Below are 26730 nucleotides of genomic sequence, written 5' to 3'. Positions count from 1 at the left end.
GTGAAGGGAGTGGGGGGGCCATGGGCAGTGGGGGAACCACAGAGACAAGGGATAGCTCCTGCGACGGGGTAACCTGGGCACCAGCCCTACTTCCTTGCCGGGCCTCGGTTTCCTCACCCATAAAATGAGGCTATTCACAGCCAAGAGCCAAGGACGGTAAGCCGGCGAAAATCCTAAGCCCCAGCCTGGCTCCAGAAACGGTCACTGGCACGTGTTATATTATCACCAACACCTACCAAAAGGCCCGGTCCCTGCGAGGAGCCAACCCCAGACCACCGGCAGGGCTGCAGCTCTCCCCACCCTCACCCAAACCACCTGGGCACCCTCCCTCCCCTCCAGCTGGCCTGCTTGGATCCCCCAGGCCCAGCTGCCCAGCACCCATCCCCCAGCACACTGCTTCCCTAAGTCAGACGAGCAGCCCACCCCACCCCCAAACCAGTCACTGACTTGGGTGTGGGGGTGAACCAGGACATGGAGACACATTCCCTCAGGAACAAAGAGATTTTTCTCTTGCCAGGATAGATTTCACCCTGCCTCCCCCATTTCCCACAGTGGGCAGAGGGAGACACAAAGGGAAACCCCCCAGGGAGAGAAATCCTAAACTTCAAAAAGGGCCGAGGCCCAGCCCAGGAGGCTGGGATGGGATGGCCTGCCTTGCAGGCGTGGGGCAGAAACCCAGACAAGTGGGTCCTGAGGCTCTAATCTGTGCTCCCCCCACCCAATTGAGGTGGCAGCCTGAGAGCTGGTGAGCACAGGCTGGGCCCTCCCACAAGTGTCTCATCTGCCTAATTGCTTCTTTATTGTCTCACAATCACACACTCTCTCTCTGCTGCTCTGAAATATTTCCTTCCCCTATTCATCCCAGCAGCAATTAGAAAAAGAGCACAGGGAAGGGGGGGGATTTTAAAATGCAGCAGCAGCAGCAGCATGGAGTGGGCCGGCGGTGGGAGGCCCTGTGGGGAGGGTCCAGGACACAGGCAGGGCTCGGCCCTAGCCCCATGCCCGCCTCCCGTGAAATTTCAAATTAGGCTACAAACACATCAGACAGCATGGGCGCTGAGCAGCTACCACCAAAGGTGGCCGGCTCGGAGGAGGAAACAGAAATTACCTTGGGGTTCTCCAGGATTCCAGCCTCGTAGCTGCAGAAGGAAAGGGAAGACGGGGGTTAGTAAGTTAGTAAGGGAGGGGAAGAGAGACACAGCTGTGCCTTGACACACTCACCCCCCAACACAGTCTAGTCTGCCCTTTTCTCTCTGCCAAAGCAACTGCTGCCAACCCTGCCTGGAACATTCTGGACCCAACAGTTGGCTGTGGGAGCTGCAGGTTGCAAGGAAGAGCCTGGGGCTCCACATCTGGAGGGCCTTTGCACGTGCTGTTCCCTCTGCTTTAAATGCTCTTCCCTGCACCCTGGCTGGTCCCTCCTCATCCTTGAGGTTTTAACCTCAAATGACACTTCCTCAGAGAAGCCCTTCCTGATACCCCAGCCAAAGCCAGGTGCCCATTGTCTGCCCCTAGCCCTCAGCAGAGCTCCAATGAGAGCTGTGAATAAGTTGGGTATGACGTGGTCTGTCCTCCCTGAGGCCCCCACTGCATGAAGGCAGGGACCACTGCATCCTGGCCCCATGCAGGCAGGCGTTCACCAACGTCGGGCAGAACTGTGGACACGTCTCACCTGATGTGCATGAGGTTCTCGTCCATGCTCCATGGGTTCTTGGGGGTGACTGGGATGGGGATTCCGTGTTGCTGCAGGTAAGGAGACACAGAGCAGGCGTGAGGCAGCTTGAAGCAGATGCGAGGGCCAGGCCCAGCTGCCTTGATTTTCCTTCAAGGTAGCAGATAGCCCCCAACTCTGGCCCCCATGCAGACAAGACCCTGGACCACCCCATCTCCTTCTTCTCCCCTGGGCTGCCTGGGGGAGGCAGTGAGGGTCCCATTGCTGCTGGATGTGCCCATGCAGAAACTACAAGACCATGTGTCTGAGATGTGGAGTGACGCTGACCTTGGAGCTTCCTTCTAGAGGATTCTGAGCCTACCCTTCAAGGGCCCCTGAAGCACTTAGAGTCTCCCAGCACCACTTGCGGACGCCCAGGGTGACCCTATGAGCTGCACTGGACTGAACTTCCCCTGTGGATTTCACCCAAGGCATCTGTGCCCGCGTGGGGGCTTAATGTTGACCCAAGGAAAGGAGGCATGCCTGTGAGAGCTTCCAGCTCATGGCACTTATTTACGATATGTGGTGTGGCCCTTTCCAGGAGCCACCCTTCTCCCCTGCCGGGCATAATGGCCACACACATTTCTGCAGCCCTGAAAAGGAACAACCAGGCAGACCCTTCTTCCTCCCTATTGGTTCTGATTCTGTTTTGCTTCCCAAATGGCCCAATCCATTGTTCAGGAGAAAACCCATCCCCACTGAGATGCAGGGCCTGAAAAGCTGCTGGCCGCCACTTGGAAGGCCCACCTTACTCAGCCATTGGGATTAAAGACCAGGCTCGTTCCCTAGGTGACCCCCAGACACCTGCCCCCACCCCCCCGCCCTGGCTGACACCTGGTTGCATCCAGCACATGCATTATATCCTGCTCTCCCTTCCCCGCAGCTTCCCAGCACCGAAGGCAGCTCAGAGGTCCAGCCTGGACCCTTTAAGCCAGCAAGACCGGACACTGCCCCCAAACCCCCTTTTCAGAACCTCGGTGGGTCCCAGAACCTCGGAGCTCCTGGTCCATCTGTCCTGATGGGGCTTCTCCCCAGCTTGGCTCAGCTTAGCTCATTCCTACGAAGGAGCTGCCGTGTTTCCTTCATCAGCACTTTAAAATTTCAAAATAAATTAGACTAAAACCCTCGGGGGTTGTTTTTCAAGCTTCACTAGGAGACAGCCCACATCCAGTCTAGAATTTGTATGCTCTTCAATTTAAACCACACCGGCATATAGGGAGACCTCATTTAGAGGCTGCTCAATGTCAGGGGGCCACTTGTCTCCCCAAAGTTGCCAAGTCAAATCCACACACTCGCCCTGTGCTCTCTCCAGGTAAAGGGGGCCCAGCGTGGGGACCTGTGCAGACCGGGAAGAACCCCGGGGGTCCACACTCCCTCTTCCCTCATTTGGCAGCTGGACTGAGAAACCAGTGGCTGGTCCTGGAGCCTGTGTTGGGGGGGGCGGGTTTGGAAACACTCTTGCCTTCTCTTTCCCACTGGGCCTCTGGCAGAGCCAGAAGAGAAAGGAAGGGAAGGGAAGAAGGAGAAAGCAGGATAGGCAGCCCCGCTCAGCAGGGAGGTACACCCAAAAGCCAAAAATAGCGATAGTCCCTGACCAAAGAGATTTTTGTGTCCCCCTCTCCTCTGTCCTGAGGTCCCTCTTCCTCTGCCCCAAACAGAAAACTCCCCTTGTAATTGAGTACAGAAAATAAAACCATCTTCCACGTGCACACAGGACACTGCCCTGCTTTCTAATGCCCTATCTTATATGCTGGCTTTTTAAAACAAATATTAAGTATAAGGACAGTGATAAAGACGGGGTGATTCTGCGTGTTTTTCCCTTGGACGGTGGACTTGGAGGGAGATGGAAAGTGAAGCGAACGCCTGTTTTTTATGAGGCTCCTACAGCACCTTCTGGCCGCGGCGACAGGCAGGTCTTGAAAGCGGTGGTTTTCAAAGCCTCATTGATTTTTGTCTCAGCTCAATCAGATCCTGCCTGGCTCTGAATTTTGGACAAAGCCTGGCTGCTGCTCAGTGATTCTGGTCATTTCCTGGGTGCAGAAACACCGCCTCGCTCTAGAAAGTGCCAATTCCTTGGAGCTCAAGCCTGATACCAGCCTCCAAGGGAGAGTCAATGGCTGAGGGCCCCGGACTGGTTTTTCCCCGGCAAACTTTCCTGTCCAAAAGGCTATTTGGGACAGAAGCTGCGTGAAGCGCCTTCTCCCCCAAAGCAGGGAAGGACAGACGACACTCCTAAAATTCACCTTTTCTGGGGAGACCAGGAACGGCTTTGTTTGGGAGTTTAACGGATACAAAGGGCAATGTTTGGGTCAGCACTGGCCCTCCCTTGAACCTCGACTGCAGGCGTGAGAATGTCGACAGGGCAGAGGTTCCAATTCATTCTTCTTCAAGATGAAATGGGCTCTATATTCTGTATGATCAGGGAAAGGAAGGGGTGGGGGGAAATAGCCTTGCCAACCCCCTTCTCTTAATAGCTCTGCTATTTGACAATTTGTTTGGCAACATATGGGCTTGCTCTTGTAAACTCCCCTCTTAATAATAAAACAACAGATGGCAGAGGAGTTCTTTCCTCGGAGCACTCCAGGTCTTAATGGGATGCTGGCGGCAGGGCAGGGCTGCGTCCCTGCCGTGTCCCCTGCCACGCGGCACCTTGGCTGCAGCTAGAGCTCACAGCCAGCCCTGGTGACTGCTATTTAAAAACCTGAGCAATTTTCTGGTGTGTGCACCGAGTTGCTTTCCCCCCTCTGATTGATTGAGGCTGTTTGTCAAGGGCTGCCATCGAGTCGCTAAAAAGAAAGGGACCCTGGGGAGAGGCTAAGGATCTTGATGCAAAACTTCTAATATGTTTTATTGCAACTTGTACTTCAAAAGGGCCGGCTCAACACAAGCTTTTGTTGGCCACTGCCCCTCGGTGCGCCTACCTGTTCCTGGGAAAGCACTGGGGACAATTAGCAGCCAGGTAATTGAGGGGCAGAAAACGGACTGCGCATACCCCAGGCTGTCCCCTGAGTGACACGCACAGCAGAGGTAGCAGGAGAATGGGAAGCAGAGGGGCCCGGAGCCCTCTGGCTGAGGCGTGAGGCAGACCGGGGACTGCCCTCGGAGAGGCCCAGGCAACAGGTGCCGTGGTGGGGGGGACAGCCAGGACAGAGGTTCCACCCCCCAGGCATGGCTGCTGGCCCAGACAGCCAAGGAGGGATGTGTCCCCAGGGCAGTAGGCAAGGGCTGGGTGGCGCTGTGGGCTCAGCCTTACCTTCGCGTATTCCATCAGGTCGCTGCGGCCCTGGAACCGGTTGTAGAACTCAGGCATCCTCCAGGGGGCGATGACCTACACACGGGGCGGGGAGTCAGCGCTGGGGGGCCTGCTGCGGCTTCTCCAGGCCCTACCGCTGCAGAGGTGGCCTCGCTTGTAAGGGTCTGGAGACTCCAACGGTTACGTGGAGGAGTCCCCTGCGGCCCCCCCACCCTGAGCGGATGCAGGCCATGGGGGTGGGCAGTGGGACTCCATTAGGCAGCGAAGGACAGGGCCTACCATACCAGGGGTGGCTTGGAGCTCTATGGCAGAATGGCCATGTGTCCCCAGGTGGGTCCCCAACTGAGACCCGAGGGTTTGAACTAGACAAGCTTTAAGTTTCCCACTAGCACCCCTGGTCAGAGGACCAGGACCCCCTATCACTGGGTCCACAGAGCTACAGATGCCCAGCCTGGCCTTGCTCTGGGATGTAAGGCCCAGAGGCCACAGTCATCATCCCCTAACCCACTTTGCTCGTTCATTTCTTCCACGCCCCACAGCTGCTGTAAGTGGGGAAGGGACAGGACCCAGCTCATTCCACCAGCCTGGGTGGGGGTGGGTGTCAGGAACAGGTCCTCAAGATGAAGAGCCCCTACTCACCCCCAGAGCCAACCGGGACTCTGCCTCTAACACAACAGCCCAAATGGGGGTGGGATGTCATACAGATGGAGATGCCGGTGTGATTCTGGGCTGTGTAGCTGATGGGGCTGGGGTAGGGTGGGAGAAGGCCCCCCCAGCCCTAGAATGAGCAGCCCTGGACCAGGGCACTGGGAGTGTCCTCTAGCTTCCTCCCAGCTCCCAAAGACCAACTTGGACCCCTGCCCCCAGCCCCTGGGCTTGGCTTCCTCAGATAAAAACTCAGAAAATGACACCGCCCCCCCATCCCACCCGCCTGCCACAAGTCAATAAGCAGCTACGGTCCCAGCTATGTCCCAGGGCTTCCCAGCCACCCAGCGTTTAGGGTCAAAATGGATCATTAGAGCTCATTACTGCTCACCTCCAGGCCACTCTCACCCCCAAGCAGCCTCTGGCAGGTTAAAGGGGCAGAAAAAGATGGTCCATTTCAGAGAAAAGAAAATGGAAACCTCTTAGAGCTCCTTGGGGGCTTGGGAAGGGACACATCTCCTGTAACTTCAGCCTGAAGCTGCCTCAGAGGAGCTCAGACCCACACCTGTGCTGTCCACTATGGCAGTCACTTGTGGCCACCGAGACCTGAAATGAGGCTGGTCCCAACTGAGATGCACTGCACGTGTAAAGCACTCACCGGATCTTTTTAGTACAAAAAAAGAATGTAAAACATCTCAGTTGTGGTTTTTTTCTTTTTTTACATTGATGAAATGTTGAATAATACCCTTTTGGATACATAGGGTTCAATAAAATATTATTCAAGTAATGTCACCTGTTGCTTTTTATCTTTTTTTTTTTAACGTGGCCACTAGAAAAATTTAAATTACCCTTGGGGCTTGCATTTGTGGTACGAATTATATTTCTACTGTTCAGCCTGTCACTGTGTGCCTGGAGGCTGGAGCATGCGCTCAGTGAATACTGAATGATTGAATGAATGATTGAATGAATGAATGAATGGAAGCAGCGATGAACACAGGCTGGACAAGCCTGACATGTGCTGTCACGCCTGGGTGGCATCCAAGGGCAGAGGTGACAATTCCCCAGGATCCTGGTGATTCCCATCCCAGGAAAAGATCCAAGACACAGGGTGTCAGGGCTCAGGCAGCTGGGAGGAGGCAGGGCCTTAGCTGGGTGGCCCTGGCCAGGCCTGGGAGGGCTGTGGGCAGCCCAGAAATCAGCCGGGCCTGTCCCAGAACTGTCCATGCCTGTACCCAGGAAGCCAGACCCCAGAGCGCCAACGACACTGGCTGAAGGGCAGCGATGTTTTTCTGTCCAGCTCCCTGACCTACCCAGACACCTGGACAGCAACTGTGCAAAGGACAAATGGAAAGGGAGAGAGCTGCGCCCCTGTAGCTGGCGTGAGGGAAGGAGCTGTCCATGGGAAAGAAGGGCACGACCCACCTGGACAAGATTCAGGTGCCACTGTCCCTGTCACTGGAACCTCCCAGAACCCCGTGCCCTGCCCCTAGGGGCCCCCACTGCCTGAGAGGAGCCGCATCTTACCTTAATTTGCGGGGCCAGTGAGTAGCAGGTGAGCTCAAACCGGACCTGGTCATTCCCCTGGAACAAGGAACAGAGGTTGTGAGGAGCCACCGAATGGGGTGGGATGGGGGGTGGGGCAGGGGTCGCGCCCCGCGGTCAACAGGATGACGGCTGCCCAGAGCAGGCCTACTGGATAGTTCTCTTCTCACAACTGTGCTCACCTCCAAGCTCACAACCTTCGGAGGTGGCTACTATTATTAGCCTGTTTTAAAGACGAAAACTGGGCTTTCCTGGGGAAGAAATGCCAGCTCCTTCCCCACAGGTGTAGTCAGGACCCCTGAGTACAGAGCTGAGCTGTGTGGGCAGGCAGGTGTGCAAAACAGGATGCCCACGTGCCCAGCATGTGTGGCAAATGCCATGACTTTTGTGTGTGCACCGGTGTGTGAACGTGTGCATGTGGGCACGTGGCGGGGTGTAAGGGGTGCACTGTTGAAACACAGCAGGGTGGGGTGTGCACACATGTATGTGTGGGCATGTGGCAGGATGGGGGTGTGCTTGTCTGGGAACATGGCGGGCATGCACTTAAGTCATCATGTATGTGCACACGTGTGCAGGGCTGGGGGCCTGGCCCCACTGACTCCAGGCCCTTCTCCAGGCAGCCCGGAGCCACCCACACCTCATCCTCTTCTTGCAGTTTCCCCATCTCCACCTGCCCCAGCCCAGAGATCAAGTTCAAATTTCCGCCCCATGGTGCTGTACACCAACCCAATTACACCAAACTGGGAATCCTGTCTCCTCTGAGTCTCAGTTTCCCCACCTATACAATGGCTGGTTGGAGGGAGGGGGTGGAACCAGGTGACCACTGAGGGCCCTCTGCTCCTCTCTACAGAGAGGGAAACTGAGGCCCAGAGGTAGCAGGGACTAGTCCAAGGGCACAGAGCCCGGTCCAAGCCCAGGTACTGGGCTCCTTGCCCCACCACCCTGTGTGGGTCGCCCTGCCACTCTGCTCCCGTGTCCTCTGCAGTAAAACGACACCCCCGTCAGCTGTGGACATCACCCTAGAGACTGCCGATGATGATGGGGAGGAGGCGGCCCCAGCGCTGGCCTCAGCCACACAGCCCAGACCCTGAGAGACAATGGCTGCCAGCATCCTGCCTGCTTCCCATCAGCTCGGCGGCTCGGAGGGAGACTGAGCGCTGTGGAAATAACAGAGGGACCTTTCGCCTACTGTGAAAACTGCATGGGCACAGCGAGCCAGCGGTGGGAATAACATGTTATTTTCCAAAGTCTTGTCAGGCGACGTGGAAATACAGGTTTCAGCCCCTCTCCGCAGGGTCAGGAACTGAGGGGAGGAGGCAGCTCCTCTCCGATATCTTCCGGGGCCACAGGCTGCACCGGATCAACCACCCCACTCACCCTCCATCTAATCCCTTTAGTGAGCACCTACTATGCACTGGCTGTCACGCAGGAGAGCCACCGGGGGCAAGTAGGATTTTTAAACCTATTTTGCAAATGAGGGAAGTGAGGCTCAGAGAGGTGAAGTCACTTGCCCAGGGTCACACAGCCAGGAGGCAACACACTAATCCTAATAGCTCACATTCACTCAATAGCTCTGTACAAAACGAACTCATTGAATCCTTACGGCAGGCCCCTGAGGTAGGTTCTACTATCACCCCAGCTTATGGACGGGGAAACTGAGGCACAGGTAACACCTGCCCAAGGGCCCATGGCCAGCACAGTCCCTAGCGCAGTGGCAGCTATAATAAAAAGCAGGCTCATTCTGTAAGGCACATGATCTAGTGTTGCATATCCTGGCGATTTCTCCCTACGGCTTCACGTTTCCCCAGAACAATGGCAGTTTGTGCCTCCTCAGACAGGCACCCTTGGCTGGTGTCTGCCCATCCGGACCCACCACGGGGACATCCATCTGTTCCAGAGCCAGAGACCCTCGCAGAAGCCAAACAGGTTCCTTTGGTTCAAACTGTGTCCCAGCCAAGGACCGAGGCCTGTCTGGTCCTTTTACTCCCAAATCTCAGGACCCCGGGTCCAGGGCCGCCCCTGGCAGTACCCTAGGGTGCCGGGGAGGGGACAGAGCTGTCACTCACACCGTGTGCATCCACGTGCTAATATGTGTGTAAGTGTGGGTGCGGCACGGCCAGGACTGGGAGGGGTGGCAGGGGGTCGCCCATCTGTTCCCAGGCTAGCCATACAGATGGCGCCATTTACAAAACTCCTGCTCCTGTGCCCCTGCCGGAGTCTCAGGCTCGTATTTCCCAGCCCCTCCTTCAAAACTGGTGGGAAGGAGGAGGCCCCAGGAGGGCCACCCCAGCTTCTGTGCAGCTCTCTGGTAGGGAAAGGTCAGGGTTTCAGCAGGGCATGGAGCAGTGGACCTCACCTTGAGCTCTGTCAGAGGCCCCCGAGGCTGGGCCTTGGGAGGGAAACTGCCTCTCCGCTCCAGGCCTTTGCACAGGCTGTTCCTGCAGCCTGCTGTACCCTTCCCCCTTGGTGCCACTGGCGAACTCTTGATCCCCCGATGTCTCCGTGTCACCTATCCCTCACTTCTGCTGGGTCAGAGCTTCCAAGTCCCTGAGTCCATCCCCCGCCCAGCTGGACCGCGTCCGCATGCAGAGGAAAGCAAATGCTGGACAAATTACTTGGAACATGGACTGAATGAACAAATGCATGAAGGTGACATCTGTGAGGCCGGAACAAGGACTCCCGAGGACCTGCTTGCCTTCATGCCCAACTCAGGAGCCAGAAGCTGGGAGAGGCCAGTGGCTGACTTATTCAGACGTCACAAACTCAGGACTGGCCTTGGAGATCCGTGGCTGTGGGGGCCCCCTGCTGTCTGCTTACACCCCAGCTTTCTCTTCTTTGTGAACCCCTAGAGCAAGTTCTGCCACGTGTCCCACTGGGATCTCCCTCTGGGATTGCCAGCCTCCCACAGGCCCAGCCCCACACAGCCCTGGTTCTGCCTTCTGGGGTCACAGGGCCTCATTTGCTTGCTCAACGCACTCACCTTCAGTTATGTAGTCACTGATGCCAGCGCCCAGCCAGCGAGACCACCAACCCCTCCCTCCCTGCCACCTCCCTGCCTCAGACTTGACGATTCTCTGGACCACACCGCAGGCCTTTCTCGTCCTCCCCACTCAAACCCTCAGTTCTGGAAAATTGTCTCCAGAAGCTGTTGGGGGCTTCCTTGGATTCTGTAAATAGGTGGAAACTGAGGCACAGAAGGGGAAACAGAGGTACAGGTGTATGCCTTGCCCATCAGCCCCAAGAAGAGATGGCAGTTCCCAGGGAGCACTGCCTCCACTCCGCTGTGGCACCACCGCTGCTCTTAGAGGACCCCAGTGATGTTTCAAGTCTGACTGCTCCTCTTTTGGACACTGAGTATTAACTGCAGGGACATCCCCACGTCCCAAGGGGCCAAACAACCGCCGCAGAGGGTGTTGTGCTCAGAACCACAGCCCTGCAGGAACAGGGAGGGGAACAGAGGACGCTGGGTGGCCATCTCCTTCTCCAGCTGCTTCCTCCAGGGTCAGCCCACGAAGATTTCAAACACAAGCCTCTAGTACCCTCTGGTGGCCAAATGGAGCAGCGCACACGGCTGCTGTGGCTGTTACCGCAGCACACAGGCTCTTCTCTCCGTGGACCCCAAGAGCTATTCAAGCCAGGGCCAGACCTAACATACACCCACCCAGTCACTCTACCAGCCCTGAATGCTACCCATCCTCAGTCCTGACGGTACCCTTGGAGGGATCTTCTTCAGGCAGGAGCCATTCCAGAATCCTGATCTCCTGGTCTCGGCTTAAATACCTCCTGGAACGGGGAGCTCACTGCTCAGCTCATTTCATCATGGATAGATGAGATGGCTCAGAAGCTTCCTTATTCTGTGCTGACATTGATTCTTACTGACCTTCCTCTACGGGCAGGAGCCCTCAGTACAGGTCTGATAATCGCACAATTCGGGCACTAACCTCTCATTGAGCGTTCACTACATATCAGTCCCATGCTGAGCTCTTTATTGGAATTATCGTACTCATTACTTCTAACTGCGCCATGAGCTGGTTCTATTTTACGCCCATTATACAGATGAGGAAATGGAGACGCACGGCGGGTGAAGTAATACCACGTGAAAGGGGGAGAAGCCAGGATCTGAAGCAGCTGTGTGGGCCCCAAACCTCTGGCTTCTCCTGCCCCCTCTCCTACGATCCTCAAGCAGAAGGCTGCACACACATCTCTGCCCAAACAGCCCAGGTTTGCCCATCTCTCCCATCTGATTTCTCGTCACCCTGCTCAAAATGTGCTCACGACTGGGGTGTTAGTGGAAACACCCAGCAGTCCGCTTCCATCATAGAAGCCCACCATTTCAGTCCAGAACAATCCCCAACACGCCACTGGGGGCGTTGCTGGCCACCCCCATCCAGCCGAGCCCTCCTAATCTATCGCCCTCAGGAGGAAGCCAAACCCTTAGCCTGGCCGCGGCCCAGCCCTGATCCTGCTGCTTCTCTCCAGGCGATGGCTCTTGATTCATGCCCCTTGTGTCTCGGCCTTTGCATAGGCGGTTCCCTCGGCCTGGCACACTCTTCCTGTAGCCCGTTTTTCATTCACCTAAACTCATCCTCAGGGCTGTGCTCTGTAAGGCAGCCTTCCCACAGCCCCCTGCCCGCTGCCCCCACAGCTCCCCTGGCATGGACACTTCCCTGCCTTACTATGTACCCATTTTCCTAACCCTTGCTAGGACACAGGTTCTCTGCGGGCAAAGAATAGGCCCAAGAAATTCAATAGTTGCCATACCCAGCACGCGCTCCACCGCTTGCAGAAACCAGTACACGCTTGCTGACCTAGCACCCAAGTGAATGAAAGAACGCGTGAGCTTTCAAAGACCCGAACCACTGCTTCCTTGGTCATGGCTGTTTGCAAGGCCACCCTCAAATCGTGTCTCCATCATACTTAGCTGCAAGTGGCGCTATGGCACAGTGAGCCAGGGCCTGCTCCCCCTACCACTGCATCGACCAGCCCGGGGCGGGGCGGGGGGGGCAGGGTACGGTTAGCACATGTGTGCTGGCGAGGTAGTGAGTTCCCCGTCACTGGGAGGTTCAGAGTTTTCTGACTGCGGGGTTGTTAAGTAGCCATATCCTTTACCAGTGCCCATCTCCTGACTTTGAAAGCTCATGACTCAAAAGTCTTTATAACATCGCCTGACAGTTGCCAACATTGTAGGAATCTCATTTCCTCAGCACTGCCACCCGTGGGACAGCGTGCTGAGGGCTTTCCTGCCTTCTACCTCACAGTCTCTTCCTTCAGCCTGCACTGGTACACGCAAGGGTGTGTTGTAGGGTGAAGTGTGTCCCCACAAAAGTAAAGTTGAAGTCCCAGTTCCCAGTACCTGAGAATGTGGCCATATTGGAGACAGGGTCTCACAGAGGTAATAAGTTAAGACGAGGCCATCAGGGTGGGCCCTGATCTAGCCTCACTGGTGTCCTTATAAAAAGGAAAATTTGGACACATAACCAGACATGCACAGAGGGAAGGTGACATGAAGGGGCAGGGAGAATGCCATGCGATGACTAGGGACTGGAGGATCGGAGTGCTACCTCTACAGGGGACACCGGAGCTACCGGAAGCCAGGAATGGTGCAGACAGGCCTGCAACGGTTCCTTCCCTGGAGGCTTCAGAGGGAGCGCGGCCCTGCTGACACCTTGGTTTTGGAGTTCTGGCCTCCAGAGCTGACAGCACATCTCCGTTGCTGAAGCTGCCCAGTTTGTGGTGCTTTGTTACAGCAGCCCGGGGAAACTGAGGCTCAGGGAGGGGAAGGGCTTGCCCAAGGCCACACAGCTGGGATTCAAACCCGGTCTGTTTCTGACCCTTGCCACTACATTGCATGGGCAACACGCTCTGTGATCTTGGCAGTGGCGATGTCCCCAAGGCCCAGCCTCAAATTTGCCAGGTGGGGTGACATCGTTCCCACTGCACGTGGAACACACACATGGAAGTCACTGCTCATGGAGCTCAGGGCGTAGCTGTCACTACACCCAGATATTCACTAAAACGTACCACTAATATGCCTCTTATTCAGACCACACAGGCCAGTCTCTCTGCTGTGTACCTGACTGTTCTGGGGGGGAACTTACACCTGCTCAGGGGCCGTCTGTCCATCACTCGGCTGCTTGTGTCCCCCTTCACAGCCCCTGCCTCCTTCTCCCTCCATCCCCCCCCCCCCCCGCACTGTCCACCCTTTGCCTCACCTTTCCTGTGGCACCGTGGGACACATACTTGGCTCCCTCCCGCTTGGCGATCTCCACTTGTTTACGGGCGATGCAGGGCCTGGCCAGAGAGGTGCCCAGAAGGTAGCGGTCTTCGTACCGTGCACTGGACTGAACGGCAGGCCAGATGAACTCCTCCAGAAACTCCTTGCTGACGTCCTCGATGAACACCTATGGGGAGAGGAGCTCATGGGAGGGAGGCTCAGCAAGGCCAGGCCCAATCAGAAGGCAGAGCCCGAGGGGCCTCAAATGGCCAGTGTCTAAGGCAGGCACTGCTAATGGACCCTGGCAAGCTGTGCCCTCCACTCTTACTCCTGCATCTGTAGTAGACATCGCTAATCAATCCCAGCACATACAACGCTGGACAACTAAGTTCGCGAACTCATCCTAGGAAACGTGCTACATACGTCATTGCTGAATATCACTAGTCACCTTCAAAGTACTCCCCTTGGGAAGCTATGCACCGACACCAGCACTCAGTCCACCCTTCAAAGCAATTTTAGAACTCTTTTTCTGGAATGGCCACCAGAGCTGTCATCATATTACCCTTGATGTCCTGAAGGTCATCAAAATGTCTTCCTTTCAATATTTCCTTTATCTTTGGGTAAAGAAAGAACGTCTTTGGGGGCCAGATCAGGTGATTAGGGAGGGTGTTCCAATACAGTTATTTGTTTACTGGCTAAAAACTCCCTCACAGACAGTGTTGTGTGAGCTGGTGCGTTATAGTGATGCAAGAACCATGAATTGTTGGTGAAAAGTTCAAGTCGTCTAACTTTTTTTATGCAGCCTTTTCAGCACTTACAAATAGTAAAATTGGTTAAGTGTTTGTCCAGTTGGTACAGATTCATAATGAATAATCCCTCTGATATCAAAAAAGGTTAGCAACAGCATTGCAACAAGTTCACGAACTTAATTGTCCGACCTCGTATAATTCCATTACTCTCCCTCCTGCACTCAGGGCAGACATCACTAATCAATTGCTAAAACAATCAGCTAAAACTAGATGTGTTTGTTTGTTTGTTTTTTAATTGGGGAACAGTGTGTTTTTCCAGGACCCTTCAGCCCCAAGTCGAGTCGTTGTTCTCAATCTAGTTGTGGAGGGCACAGCTCACTGGCCCATGTGGGAATTGAACTGGCAATGTTGGTGTTATGAGCACTGCACTCTAACCAACTGAGCCAACTGGCCACCCTAGCTGTGGTCTTTAAGTCCCTCCCAGCACAGCATTCTGGGCCTGAGATGAAACTTAGTTGCCACCCTGGGCCTGAGATAAAACTTAATTGCCACTTAAGTTCTAGAGAGGCAGATAGATTTCATCTGTAAAAGTCAGGGGTGATTTTTTTCCCCAGGGCACAGCTGGCAATATCTGAAGATATTTTTCGGTTTCACAACTGGTGGGTTGGGTGAGGGTTCTGGCATCTACTGGGTAGAGGCCAGAGATGCTGCTAAACATCCTACAATGTGCAGGACAGCCAGCTGCATGTCAGTCAACAGTGCCGAAGGTGAGAAACCCTGATCTAGAAGAATGGTTCTCAAAATGTAGACCCCAGGGGTCCCCAAGACCCATTCCGGGAGTCTCTGAGTGAAAACTTTCTTTTACAATGATACATTCATTATACACAAAAGCAACAATGGGTGAAAAAGTGCTGGCACTTTAGCACAAATGAGCTGTTGTTCTTCATGCCTTGGCCCAGCACCCAGCACAGGGATTCTCACCACAGGATTAGATGCTCAGTCATTGCAAGAACTCAGCTGGACTTTCCTGATTCTGTTGAATCGGTGAAAGGATGGGTGGATGGACACAGAGATAAAAGAGGGATAAACGGGTAGGTGGGTGGGTGGGTGGATGGATGGATGCATGAGTGAGTGTGTCAGTGGATGGACAGAGAGATAAATGAGGGATAGACCCGTGGATGGGTGGATGGATGGATGCATGAGGAAGAGATGAATGGGGAGGAGGTTGAGTGGCTGGGGAGGCAGGAAGTCGATGGCACTTACACTGAAGGAATTGCTTTCATACTCTTGGAAGCAAGAGGGCCAGTTGGAAGGGACGCATGGGACAAGGAACTTGGGGACAGGAAGGCCCACTGCTGCCTCCACCACATCAAAACCGCGCTTCCAGCCCCAAACCCCGCCCCCCGTCGGTTACCTTCTTGGCCCCAAGCTTCAGTGCCTTCTTCCTGGCCTCCTCAAAGTCCTCCACTTGTCCGATGTTGGCCTGAGGAGCAGAAGCAGAGGCCCAACCAGTCAAGGGGCGGAAAGAAGAGGGTGAGGAGACTGCCACCCTCCCGGGGGGAGCCAGCGCAAGTGCTGTCCACACACACAGCAACCCTCAAATGAGGAGGGGGGGTCCATTTGATAGCCCAGGTCACAGTAAGGAGAAAGGGCACAGCCCGATGTCTGGAGAAGATGGCGTGTTTCCAGGAGCTAACACTTGGTGCTGCTGGGAAGCAAGCTCAGTGAGTTGAAGAACCAGCTACGTCTGGCCCCGTGAGCGGGCCTGCGGGGCCACACATGCGCTGTCACGGCCTTGAAGGCCGAGCCATTCCCTTGAGCCATCTGTCACTTCCTGCAAACTCCCCAAAGGCCAGGACAAAGGTTGGCTTGTCAGAAAGTGCCCACCCCCAGCTTGCTTCCCGAGCCAAGTACAGCCACTTGACATCTGAGCAGGCAGGAGGCAGAGTCCCCCGCCCGGCCCTCCCGGCTGCCTGGCGCTGCAGCCCAACCTCGGGTTCCGAGAGCCCCTGTCTAGACACTGATGTGTTTTCTGCTGGCTGCACCCTGGCCTGCTGCCCAGACCTGGGCCTTGCATCCTGCCCGCCAGACGCTGGAATCCTCCCAGAGCCCAGCTGCCAGTGCTCTTCTGAGGTCACTCGGCTTTTACACCTGCCTGGAAGTAGCCTAGGGTCTGGACTGTCCCATTGTGCTGCTGACAAGATGATCACCTGTGGCTCTCTGCATCCACACACAGCAGTGCCTCGCACTCCCCAGGTGACTGAGCAAGGTGCTGCCCCTCCCTTGGCCTCACGCTCCCCTACCTGAATGACACGGGGACTGGATGCTGTTAGGTATGGTGTATTAGCTTTAACTTTAAACAAACCACTCTTGGCAACAGCTGAACTTCCACCTGTGCCGAGTACCATCATTACTTCTTCTGGGAACAGAACCTTCTTTCCTGGGACCTCTTTCCATAAGGTTGGAGGGGAACAAATCATATCTCTTTCTCACTGCAGGGGTGGGCCCATGACCCAAGACTAGCCAATCAGAGCCCGCCAAAACACAGCCGTAGTGACCAATGCATGATAGGCCAGTGCGACTACCCCTGGGCTCTGCTGTCAGAGCCTCTGGGGAAGCTCTCCTTTCTCTGGGAAAGCTAGATTCTGATGGTGTGCATCTTGCCTGCTCTGTGGAGAGGCCAAGGCTGAAGCCAAGTACAGATGGAGACAGAGCTGGATAAGCACCTGGCTCTAGCTTTGCCTGAAGCCATCCTACCCCTGGACTTCTCAGTTACATGAGCCAAGAACTGTCTGGTTTTTTTTGTTTTTTTTTCCTTCAGCTACTTTGAGTGGGATTTCTAAAGTTTGCAGCCAGGAGTCCTGAATAGCACAGCCACACGGAGAAAGCTTCTGAGGCTCTGTCCAGCTTCATCAAAACTAGAGCTGTTTTGATTAGGGATGTCTGTCATGGACCCTGGGTGGGAGAGTGGCTTGATACATAACTTGTGGCCTGTGGCCTGTGGCCTGCTTGTCATTCCATAGCTAGGTGATCTCCAAGGGCTCTGCCAGCTCAGCTGCTGTAGGATTCTACAATCTGCTGAATTACTGGGGGCTGACCAGGACTCTGGAAAGGTGAAGACTGCTTTCGCATGGTCTCCAGCAGGCCGGAGCCCACGGTCCCTGTCCAGGCAGGGACAAGCTTGCTTCTGGTGTCCCCTTCCTGTCACCCGCAGGACAGCTGGTCTACTCCATAATCTGGGGGACATCCAGGGTGCTCATTTTACAGAAGAAAGTGAGGCAGTGCAATGAGCAGCATTTTGCTACAGTTCAAGACAGGCTTGGGAGAGTGACAGTAAGCAGATGGGCAGGCTGGGCGGGCAGCAGGGAAAAAGACAGACCAGTGCCCTGGTGGGCACCTGCTCACCAGGTAGGCAATGACGTCATAGCCTTGTTCCTTCAGCCACACGAGAATGCAGGAGGTGTCCAGGCCACCACTGTAGGCCAGAACCACGGCACCTTTGCTGGACATTGTCTGGAGGGAGTCGGGGAAGAATGTGAGTGACAGGGCCAGCCCATCCCCACCTGCCAGCCTGTGCAAACAGCTCCCTCCTGGCCTGGCCCCCAGCCCCCACCTCAGCCTTGGGTAGCCTTATCCCCTGGACAAGCTGCCACTGGGGACTGGAAACAGGCTGTTCACCATCATCAGAGCCAGCTGAGGAGCTGTTCCTCCCTTCAGCCATACCCCTTCCACCCCACTGCACCTGGGGACCCCGATCATGAATATTGTGCGTGCGCACACACACATACGCACACGCCACGCTGGGGCCTGGGAACGCTGACAGCAGTTTAGAGCTGCCAGCGGGAGGCATGTCTTGGAGCCAGTCCCCCACCAGCTAGAGAAGGCACCTGAGGCTGAGCTGTTTGGCCAAGGCCAGGATGCAAAGGACACAAAGCAGGGCCCTTGGCCCTGAGCCTCCAGCAGCCCACACACCCCAGTCAGAACTGCTCCTTGCTAAGCTCGGACGGTGCCAGGCAAGGTCCTGGAGGCCTTACCTGGGTCACTCTGCACCCCTGCTCTAACTCCATGAAGTGGGTGTTGTCAAGCCCGTTGGGGAGGCAGAGACAGGGGCTCAGAGAAGTCAGTGGCAGCTCAAGGTCAGAACACATGTCTGTGTCTGGCTCCAAAACCTGGGCTTTTCCCAGAATGCAGTGCTGCTTAGGTAGACTAGGAGGTGGGGGCAGAACCCCTGCCCCTATGTACCTCTCTCTCCCAGCTGGGGCCCCAGAATATCTTCACACATTGGGATTTGAGGATCTTTTACAATGCAAGCACCTCTGAGAGGGGAAACAGAGCTGAGCACCTCAGTGAACTCAGCTCTGAACAGGACCAGGTAGGAGGAACTCAAAGACCAAGCTCCCCGTGTGTGGAGGGAGAAACCAAGGCCCAGAGAAGGAAGGAGATGGCAGACGCACAGCGCCTCACTGTGACCTGCTACAGACGACAGATCTGTCCCTCGGCAGCAGATGTGCCATTTCCCACTCTGTCCCTCTCCTCGGCCACAATGAAGCACTTGCTTGAGGTCATATGGTCAGCAGGTGGCAGGGCCAGATTTGGACCCAGGCCATCTGGATGGGGCCCCAGCATCCCACATTTCCAGGGGATGTGCTTGTGTCTGGTGGGAACATTTAACTGCAGTCTGACCAAGGTCAGGGTCCTCACTGGACACTATTGGGAAAGGCTGTGGATACCTCTCCACAGATCCACGAGAGCCCAGGAGCGGCACCCCGCCATCACTACCACCATGATGCCGGTGCTTGTATACTGACAACTTTCCATGTGCCCAGAGATTCAGAGAGGTGAGACCCAGTGGCCCAGCTCTGTGAAGCAGAGCCTGGACAGAGCCCGGCCATGTGACCAGAATACACGTCCTCTGTGCAGTCACTGACATTTCACAGGCCCACCCTCAGGGTCCACACACCCCGACTGCCGTTGGACTTGGAGGGAAACAGCTCATGGGACAGTGAGGTTGATGGGGGGTGGGGTGGTTCTGATCAGTGGCCACATTCTCCCCTCCACTGGCCATTCAACCACCTGCCTCCACCAGGCCATTCAAGGACCTGTCACTGATGCTGGGCTGCTGGTGACTCACCAGACCCTGACCCTGGGACCAGCTGACAATGCCCACGGCAACCACAGCCAGGCAACAGGATGAAGGGAAGGAGGTGGGAGGAAGGCAGGAAGGAGTCAAGGTGGGAAGTACCTGGCGTTGGTTGGAGGTGTGTGTTCCTGGTTTCCGGAATCTGAATCTGTCTTCACTGCTCAACGAACCACTCTGCGGAATCAAAAGCTGCTTAGCTTCCTGGCACAGCAGCACCAGCCTGGTGGTTGGGGGGGTGGGGGGTGGGGTGCCAGAGGCCCTAACCAGCCTATGCAGCTGCTGGAATCCCCTCTGAGCAGGCTGGCTGAGCGGGGAGGTTTGGGGAGGTGTAGTTGGGGGCGGAGCGTGTATCCTGTGGCATATTTTTAAAATAGCTCTATTAAGGTATAATTGACACACAATAAACTGCACGTATTGAGGGTGTCCGATTTACTGAGTTTCAGCATATGTCTATACTCATGACACCAAAACCACAATCAAGATAACGAATACGTCCATGGTAAGCTGTCTTCCATTTGTGTTGTCCCCATTTTAGGGACAGGGAATCTGAGGCTCGGGTTAAGGAACTTGCTCAAAGCCTTGCTTGGCTGATAAGTGGTAGAGCCAGGATTGAAACCCAGATCGGCTGGGCTCCCAAGTACAAGGCGACCCCTGTCTAGGAAAGCGCAGGGAAGGGAAGCGCTAGGGCCAGGTGTGGTCTGCGAGACGCAGGTGGTTCCGACACCCTGGGGTGGCTGGGGTGGGCTGGAGACAGCGAGAGATGATGCGGGCCCGAGGTTCACCCAGCTCTTAGAGTCACCCCTGCTCTGTCACCTCCTAAAGGCACCTGGAGCCAAGAGGGTGGGCACCCGCGTTGGGGAGGGGTAGCTCCAGGGAGACAGATGCACTACAGACGTCCCACCTGCTTCAGTGATCCCACCGTACCTCATATGTGGCCCATCATAACACATGTCACACTGCATTCTAACTCCCCCGCCCACTGGCCCAGAGCTCTGGAGACAGGTAGTGCCTGGCACGTGGCAGGCACTCAGCACAACACTGCCCAGTCTACTGTCTGGAGGCCAGCTCTTCATCTACAAAAAGTGAGAGTTAAAATTCCCTCAAAGCCTGGAGTTGCATGCATGCTCTTGTCCAGAAACTAGTGAGGCCTCCTGCTGCAGGCTGTGTGCTTGCGTGGGCACGCAGGACCTCAGCCTCCGGGTCTGAGCAGTATGAAAGAATGCACGCACCTGGGAGTGTGTACCTGAGGGTGAACGTGTGTGTGCATACCTGCACGTGTGTGTGCACGCATGTAGCATGTTTTGGCCTGTGTGCATGCACAGAGATTAGCTGGGCGGGTGGCCTGGGAAAATGATGCAATCTGACACTGGCATCGCTCCTGCCCTCCCAGCACCTGGTGAAGCTCCTCCCCCAGCCAGCAAGGCCCCTGCTGCAGAAAGCAAAAGAAGGAGGTAGACGGGGAGAAGAAGGGACATCAGCCCCAGTCCACTATGGGTAAAGCACAGTGCCTGGGTCCTCCAGACCTGGGTTCAACTTACTTGAGCTGCTCATCGGCAAAACAGGGGTGAGAACAGCCCATTCCCCACAGGACTGAGGACTCAGCGAGATGCTGGGGGAAGGAGCCCAGAGCTGGGTCCAAAGCCTGTGCCCACTGAACTCTCCTGCTACTGCCATAGTTGACCTTTGGCAAACCCCTCCCTTGCTCTCCAGGACTCAATCTCACCATCCACACAACAACCTGAAAACCCTTCTGGTTCTGACACTGGGCTGCCTGTCTAGGGGAGGTGTCTAGCATATCCTGGCCGGACTCAGCTTCCCCCATCCCAGACTTGCCCCGACCCCACCCTCCATGAAGGGGCCAGGGCAGGTTTCCTGAGGTCCCAGTGCCAACTCAGACGTCCTTCACTGAAAGAGGGTTTCTGGGAGGAGGGAAGAAGGTGGCCCCATGCCAAGGTGCCTGTCAGCCGGGCCTGAGTTGGCAAGGCAGGGGGCATTCTCCATGGCCCCAGCCAGAGCCATCCCACCAGCTTCCAGTGGACGTGCCAGGCCTGGGCACTTGCTCAATGCTAAGAAAACGCATGCACTCTAAAACGTCAAAGTGGGGACGATGAGAAAACCAGATACTATGTTCGGAGCCACACATGCGAGACTATAATTACCACTTGAGGCTCAGAAAAGTTAAGTGACTTGCCTAGGCCACAAGCCAGTGGATGGCAGTGCTAGAACTGACGCCCGTGAAACCCAGGCTAACAGCAGAGCACCGGCTCTTTACTGCGGTGTAGCCTATACCTCTGACCTCTAGGAGACCACAGATCATCTCCTCCTCACTTTACACATCTTCCAGAAAACAAAATTCCCAACGAATCATTACAAATCAGTATTCTGTATGTCTATACGTCTGAGCTACAGCCTGGTGAATGCTCTTCTGGAACCCCTCCTTGACACAGTAACTCAGCTGAGCTAGGTTCATTATAGTTCTTAAAAACCCTAGCTCTACCTAGGCCACAAGAATTCTGGACTTTGGGGTTCCCCCATTCTAGGATTGCAGCTCCTATCACTTTCCCTGCCCTCTTTCGTGTCTGGCACAGCTGGGCTGCAATTCCAACTTTGGCCAGGAGGTGCCACTGTCAGGATTCAGCCTGAGCATTTGCATGACAGACCACACTCATTTCATCTGCAGGTTCTTGGTGAGTCACAGACAGGGGAGGGGTTTTCTTCCCAAATGACAGGTGAGGAAGCTGAGAGCAGGAGGCTTGCCTTAGGCTCCACACTGAGCCAGCTTTCAGCTGTGATTCCTGGGGCCTGAGAATGAAATCAGGAACACTGGGCTCTCATAAGGCCACCAGCACTCCAGAAAGCCCCCTCCACGCAAGGTTGAGGGTCAATTGGGGGTCTGCCTTGGCTTAGGAAGGTTGAGTCTCCAGTTTCAATGAAAACGCCCTGAGGTAGGTGGTAGGAAGACTAAGTAGATCTCACCAGGCCCTGGTGAGACACGCAAACCCTCTCCTAAGAGCCCTTGCTTATGGGGAGAAGAGTGCATTCATTCAATGTTATTCTAATAACATTGAAACACCTATGGATGCCTGGCCTATCCCAAGTCTGGGGAGGGATCCCACCCAAAGGAAGGAGGCAGCCAAGGCCTGGAAGATCAACTTTGCCCAAGGTGTTACAGCAGCAATCAGAGTCTCAGGCCCTGAATTCCCCCAGGTTATTTAGTTCCACGTAAGTGCCCACAGGCAAGAAACTGTCTCAGGGGCTTGTGCTCAGAGGAAGGCATCCAGCTGTCCTGGAGCCTCCCAGGACCCGAGGGGCAAAGATAAGATGGGCCAGGGGCAAGTGCCTGCACAGCAGGTGAGTGCGGGCCTGGTCCCCACCAGAGTCGGGTTCCTGGGGCTCTGGGCCCGGGAAAAGGGCTATCATCAGAGCCAACTTACTGCACAAGCCCAGAGCGGGCAGGCAGCTGATGGGGTTGCATGTGAGGATGCAGGAGAGCTCAGTGGTGAGTAGGGGCCGCCCGGGGTCTAGGGGCTCGGCAGGCAGGATGCATCATTCATTCACTAGCAGTTAGGAGAACCAGAATGACTTCTCAGCATAGCACACAGGTGGCTCTACCTGGGACAGCCCCCCACCCACACGTGGAGGATGGAAGGGGAGGGAGTTTAGAATGGAGATTCCTCCGGTTCCAGTCCATCACCAAAGTTCCCATCCCCTGTGTGGCAGCTTCTGCCTCTACCATCTCCCTCCCTCCCCAGAACCTAAGGTAAGAGCGCAGGGAACCTGTCTCCTCTTCCTGCCCCAGCCTGGCACCACCAGGCTAGCAGCTCCCCAGACTCAGTAAGTGAATGGACCCAAACACTGCTCACAACAGTCTGCAGAGACCTTCCCCTGAGCCGCAAGCCTGTGTCAACTCTGACAGATGGAGAAACTGAGGCTTGGGAAGCTGGGAGGCTGACCCAAGGCCTCACCCAGTGTGCCCACCTTCTGCTGGCCTCCAGAACCTGCCCTCCCTGTCACCCTCTTCAGGCGTGGGCTGGGAGGGAGGGGTCAAAGTCCAGGACCTATTTGATCCATCCCTGGGGGGAGGACACGTTTGTTCCTGCCCAGATGTGCAGCCAGACCGCGAGGCTCCAAAGGAGACGCCCCACTTCGCAGAGGTGTACACTGAGGTGGCGGGGTCGCGGCGCCTCCTCAGGAAAAGCCCAGGCAGGATGGGAGAGGAGTTTCCTCCATTTCACAATGACCCTCCCTCCCTGCAAGGCGCAGCCGCCCTAGGGGCCAAGGGCAACAGCCACCCGGACCGCGAACATTTCCTGAGGAGCGGCCCCTCCCACAGCCCCGAGCCCAGCGCCAGCCGGAAACCTGGCACCGCTGCGGGGCGAGGTCACTGGCCCCACCTGGACAGGAACGCAAATCCCTTTCAGGAGGCAGAAGGCGACTGACGCCCCCTGCAGGGGAAGGAGCCCTGTCACAGCCCAGGCACTGGGCGGGCAGCCCCGGTCTAGGAGCCGGTCTGCCCGGCGTAAACTGAGGCTCGGGGCTGTGCGAAGAGCCACGGTGCACAAGCCCCGAGGCAGAGGTGGGTGGGACTGTGGTTTCATCCAGAGAAAAAGGCAGACAGCGCCAGAGGAGGAGAAAGAGGCGAGAGAATCGGGAATACGCAAATCCAACTGCCAAGGTCTCCATTTGGGGGTTTCGCGCCATAGCGGAAGCTGGATCAGAGAAGGGAAATCCAGAAAGGACCTCGGTCCGCGAAGGGGACAAATAACCCGACCTGCTCCCCAGACCTGGGGCTCGGGCCCGGGACCCATCCCCGTGTCCCAAGGTACCCAGGAATCCAGCCGCCAGACATTTGAGCAACAGGAGCCCGGGCGTCGCACCGCTTCCCTCCCGTTCACAGAACTCAGCTGCGAGCCCCGGTCCCCTCCGCTTCCTCGGTTCGCTCTCGGTGGGATTGGGGAGAGGGTGACCTAGGCTAGGAGGTGGGAAGGGGACTCCTTACCGGAGCCCAGGCAGCGGTGGCAGGTGGTGGAGCAGGGCCGACTGCGGCGCGCATCCCGGGTTATAAGCACAGGGCCGGGGGCAGGGCTCGTGACCCGGGACACGTGGAGGTACGCGCGCGGCAGGCCCCGCCCCCGGGCCCGGCCCCCTAGAGGAGCCGCTCAGCGTTCGGGGCCACCGGCGGGTGGGCAGAGCCGGCCTCTCCCTCCCTCCTTGCTCCGCGCCCTTTTCCCCTCCTTTCCCCCATCCCACGGGTTACACCCCCCTCCAACGCTTTCCTCTCACTGCTGGCACACCCTTCCGAAGGCGCTAGCGGCGCGGGTCTCCCCACCCTGGCCCGGGGGACAGGCGGCTCCTGAGGGCGCCGCAGGGGCTGGAACCCACACAACTGTCAGGATGACCGCAGCGGTCCAGCCAGAGACTTGCAGCTGGGCCTGTGGGGAGCATGCAATCGCTGGGAGGCAGGAGTACCGAGTCCCGTACGCCCGTGTGTTTCATGCCCACTTTTGCTCCGTGCTGGTCTTTCTGCAGACCTTGAGCCCCTCCCTTACCCCCACACCTGCCCCCTGGGAGGATGGAGCCGGAGCCCAGTGTATGGGTGGGCACACCAGGGTGGAGGTCTGGGTTTCATCCCAGTACAGGGCTGGCTCCTGGCTGTCTCCCCAGAGCCTGGCACCTGACCAAACTCCTGAGGGCACCCAGTAAATACTGACAGACTGGCTGGCTGTGAACCCACTGGGCATCAGGGAAAGTTGGGGTTCACAGAGGTGAAGCTTCTTGTTTCAGAAAGAAACGGGGAGTTGTGACCTGGGGCTGGCCTTCAGAAAGTTTTGTGAGTTGGAAGTTTCCCAGCCTGGTTTACAGGCCGCAGAGTACCAATCACTGCAACCACAGCCCAGTAAAACCACAGGCCCTGACCGGTCCAAGGCAGTGCCACAGTTCTCACTGCCTCCTACTCCCCAGCTTCCCAAGTCTTCCCAGCCCTGAACCCCTGGGAGGTGGGATCCCTAAGGACGCACTGCTGGGTTTGCCATTCAGCTATCTTGGAAAAAAGTGTGAGGATAGGTGCTGCTAAGGAGGCAGCCCTGTCTCAGGCCCCTTCCTGCAACCAGGAGGCAACTGAAGATAGGGAACGAGGCTGCTGGCTGTGGGAACCTTTACTCCCTGCTGCAGAAATGGCTCCAACCCAGGGGACTGTCGCTTCCTGACACACAGCCACTGGTGACATGAGGGGTAACGAGATCCCAGCTCTCCTGAGAGGAAAACAGGGGCCCAACTGCCAGCAGGGGCCCTGCCCACTGGGCACCGGGGTGGATGTTTGCCCAGAGGCAGAGATCAAGGTGAGAGTAGACTGGCAGCTCCTGGATGATCCATTTTCCACCTCACCCCTCCATGTGCCAGGTGGACATCCGCATGCCCCCAGCCCTCACCCCGCAGAGCAGTTCCTGGGTCTAGGGCTGGGGCGAGACCAGAGGGAATCCCCTACCTGGGGCTCAGCCGCCATGGCTTTGCCTTTTACTCACACCTAGGGCAGGGCTTTTCAAGGAGCCTATCCACCTCCCAGGTAAGTGACCTTGGGTGGCACCTCAAAAAGCACCGCAGACCCTGGCTTGAGCAGGTGAAGAAACTGAGGCACTGGAGTCTGAGATGTCCATGTCTTCGAAATAGATCCAGTCTGCCCCTTTCCCTCCACCTCCACGTCTTCGGACGCACGTCTGACACCCTCTTATTCAGAGAAACCTCAATAACCTGCTTCTCCTGTTTCCCCCTCCCATCCTTTCTCCCACCGACAGCCAAAACGTTCTTAAAAACGTGAATCAGAAGAAGTCACTCCTCTTAAAACCCTTTGATGGATCATTTCCCCCCCCCATATCGATTCCCAGTTGTTCTAGCACCATTAGTTGAAGATTTTCCTTTCCCCACTGAATTACGTTGGCATGTTTGTTGAAAATTCATTGACCATATAAATGTGGTCTATTTCCAGTCTTTCTCTTCTGTTCCATTGATCTCTTTATTTATCCTTATGCCAACATCACACTGTCTTGAATACCACAGCTTTATAGGAAGTCTTGAAGCCAGATGATGTCTACCTTCCAACTTTGTTCAGTCTCAAAACTGTTTTGGCTATTCTAGGTCCTTTCATTTCCAAATAAATAGTAGAAGGCTTATCAGTTTATATAAAAAGGCTGTTGAGATTGGGGACAGTAACAAGTCTGTGTGTCAGCTTGGGACAGAATGGATATATTAATAATAGTGACTTTTTCAATCCATGACATTGGTATATCTCACCATTTATTTATCTTTTAAATTTTTGTAGCATTAAAAAGACACTTAAAACGGTTTATTCGAAAGTATTAATTGCTATTTACTTGAGCAATGGGAAAGAAACCCAAACAGTTGGGTCAATCTTGAATGATCTTCATTTGTGGTGAATTCAGTTTTTCTCTCTAAGATAATGTTGAAATATATGCCCCTGAG

The 26730-nt window shown here is 55.8% G+C and overlaps 1 protein-coding gene across 2 annotated transcripts in view; it reads right to left on the bottom strand.

The window, feature by feature from the left end:
• The window catches only part of ASS1 (argininosuccinate synthase 1), a 49336-nt gene extending 24985 nt beyond the window's left edge, over positions 1–24351 (bottom strand). Inside the window, exons 1-9 of one of the 2 annotated variants that reach the window (XM_019728853.2) lie at positions 24254–24340; positions 19357–19428; positions 17520–17627; positions 15529–15597; positions 13364–13552; positions 7134–7190; positions 4965–5039; positions 1673–1743; positions 1109–1139 (exon numbers count right to left, since the gene is read on the bottom strand). In XM_019728853.2, the coding sequence (XP_019584412.2) occupies positions 1109–1139; positions 1673–1743; positions 4965–5039; positions 7134–7190; positions 13364–13552; positions 15529–15597; positions 17520–17627; positions 19357–19428; positions 24254–24307 (726 nt within the window). In that variant the 5' untranslated portion in view covers positions 24308–24340. Of the gene's footprint in view, positions 1–1108; positions 1140–1672; positions 1744–4964; positions 5040–7133; positions 7191–13363; positions 13553–15528; positions 15598–17519; positions 17628–19356; positions 19429–24253 lie in introns of both variants that reach the window. The other variant, XM_019728854.2, reaches the window with a different exon arrangement.
• Positions 24352–26730: the final 2379 nt, after the last annotated feature.

The sequence above is a fragment of the Rhinolophus sinicus genome, linkage group LG04 (assembly GCF_036562045.2).
Source record: "Rhinolophus sinicus isolate RSC01 linkage group LG04, ASM3656204v1, whole genome shotgun sequence".
NCBI lineage: Eukaryota > Metazoa > Chordata > Mammalia > Chiroptera > Rhinolophidae > Rhinolophus > Rhinolophus sinicus.
This window is presented reverse-complemented; position numbering and strand designations above follow the sequence as displayed.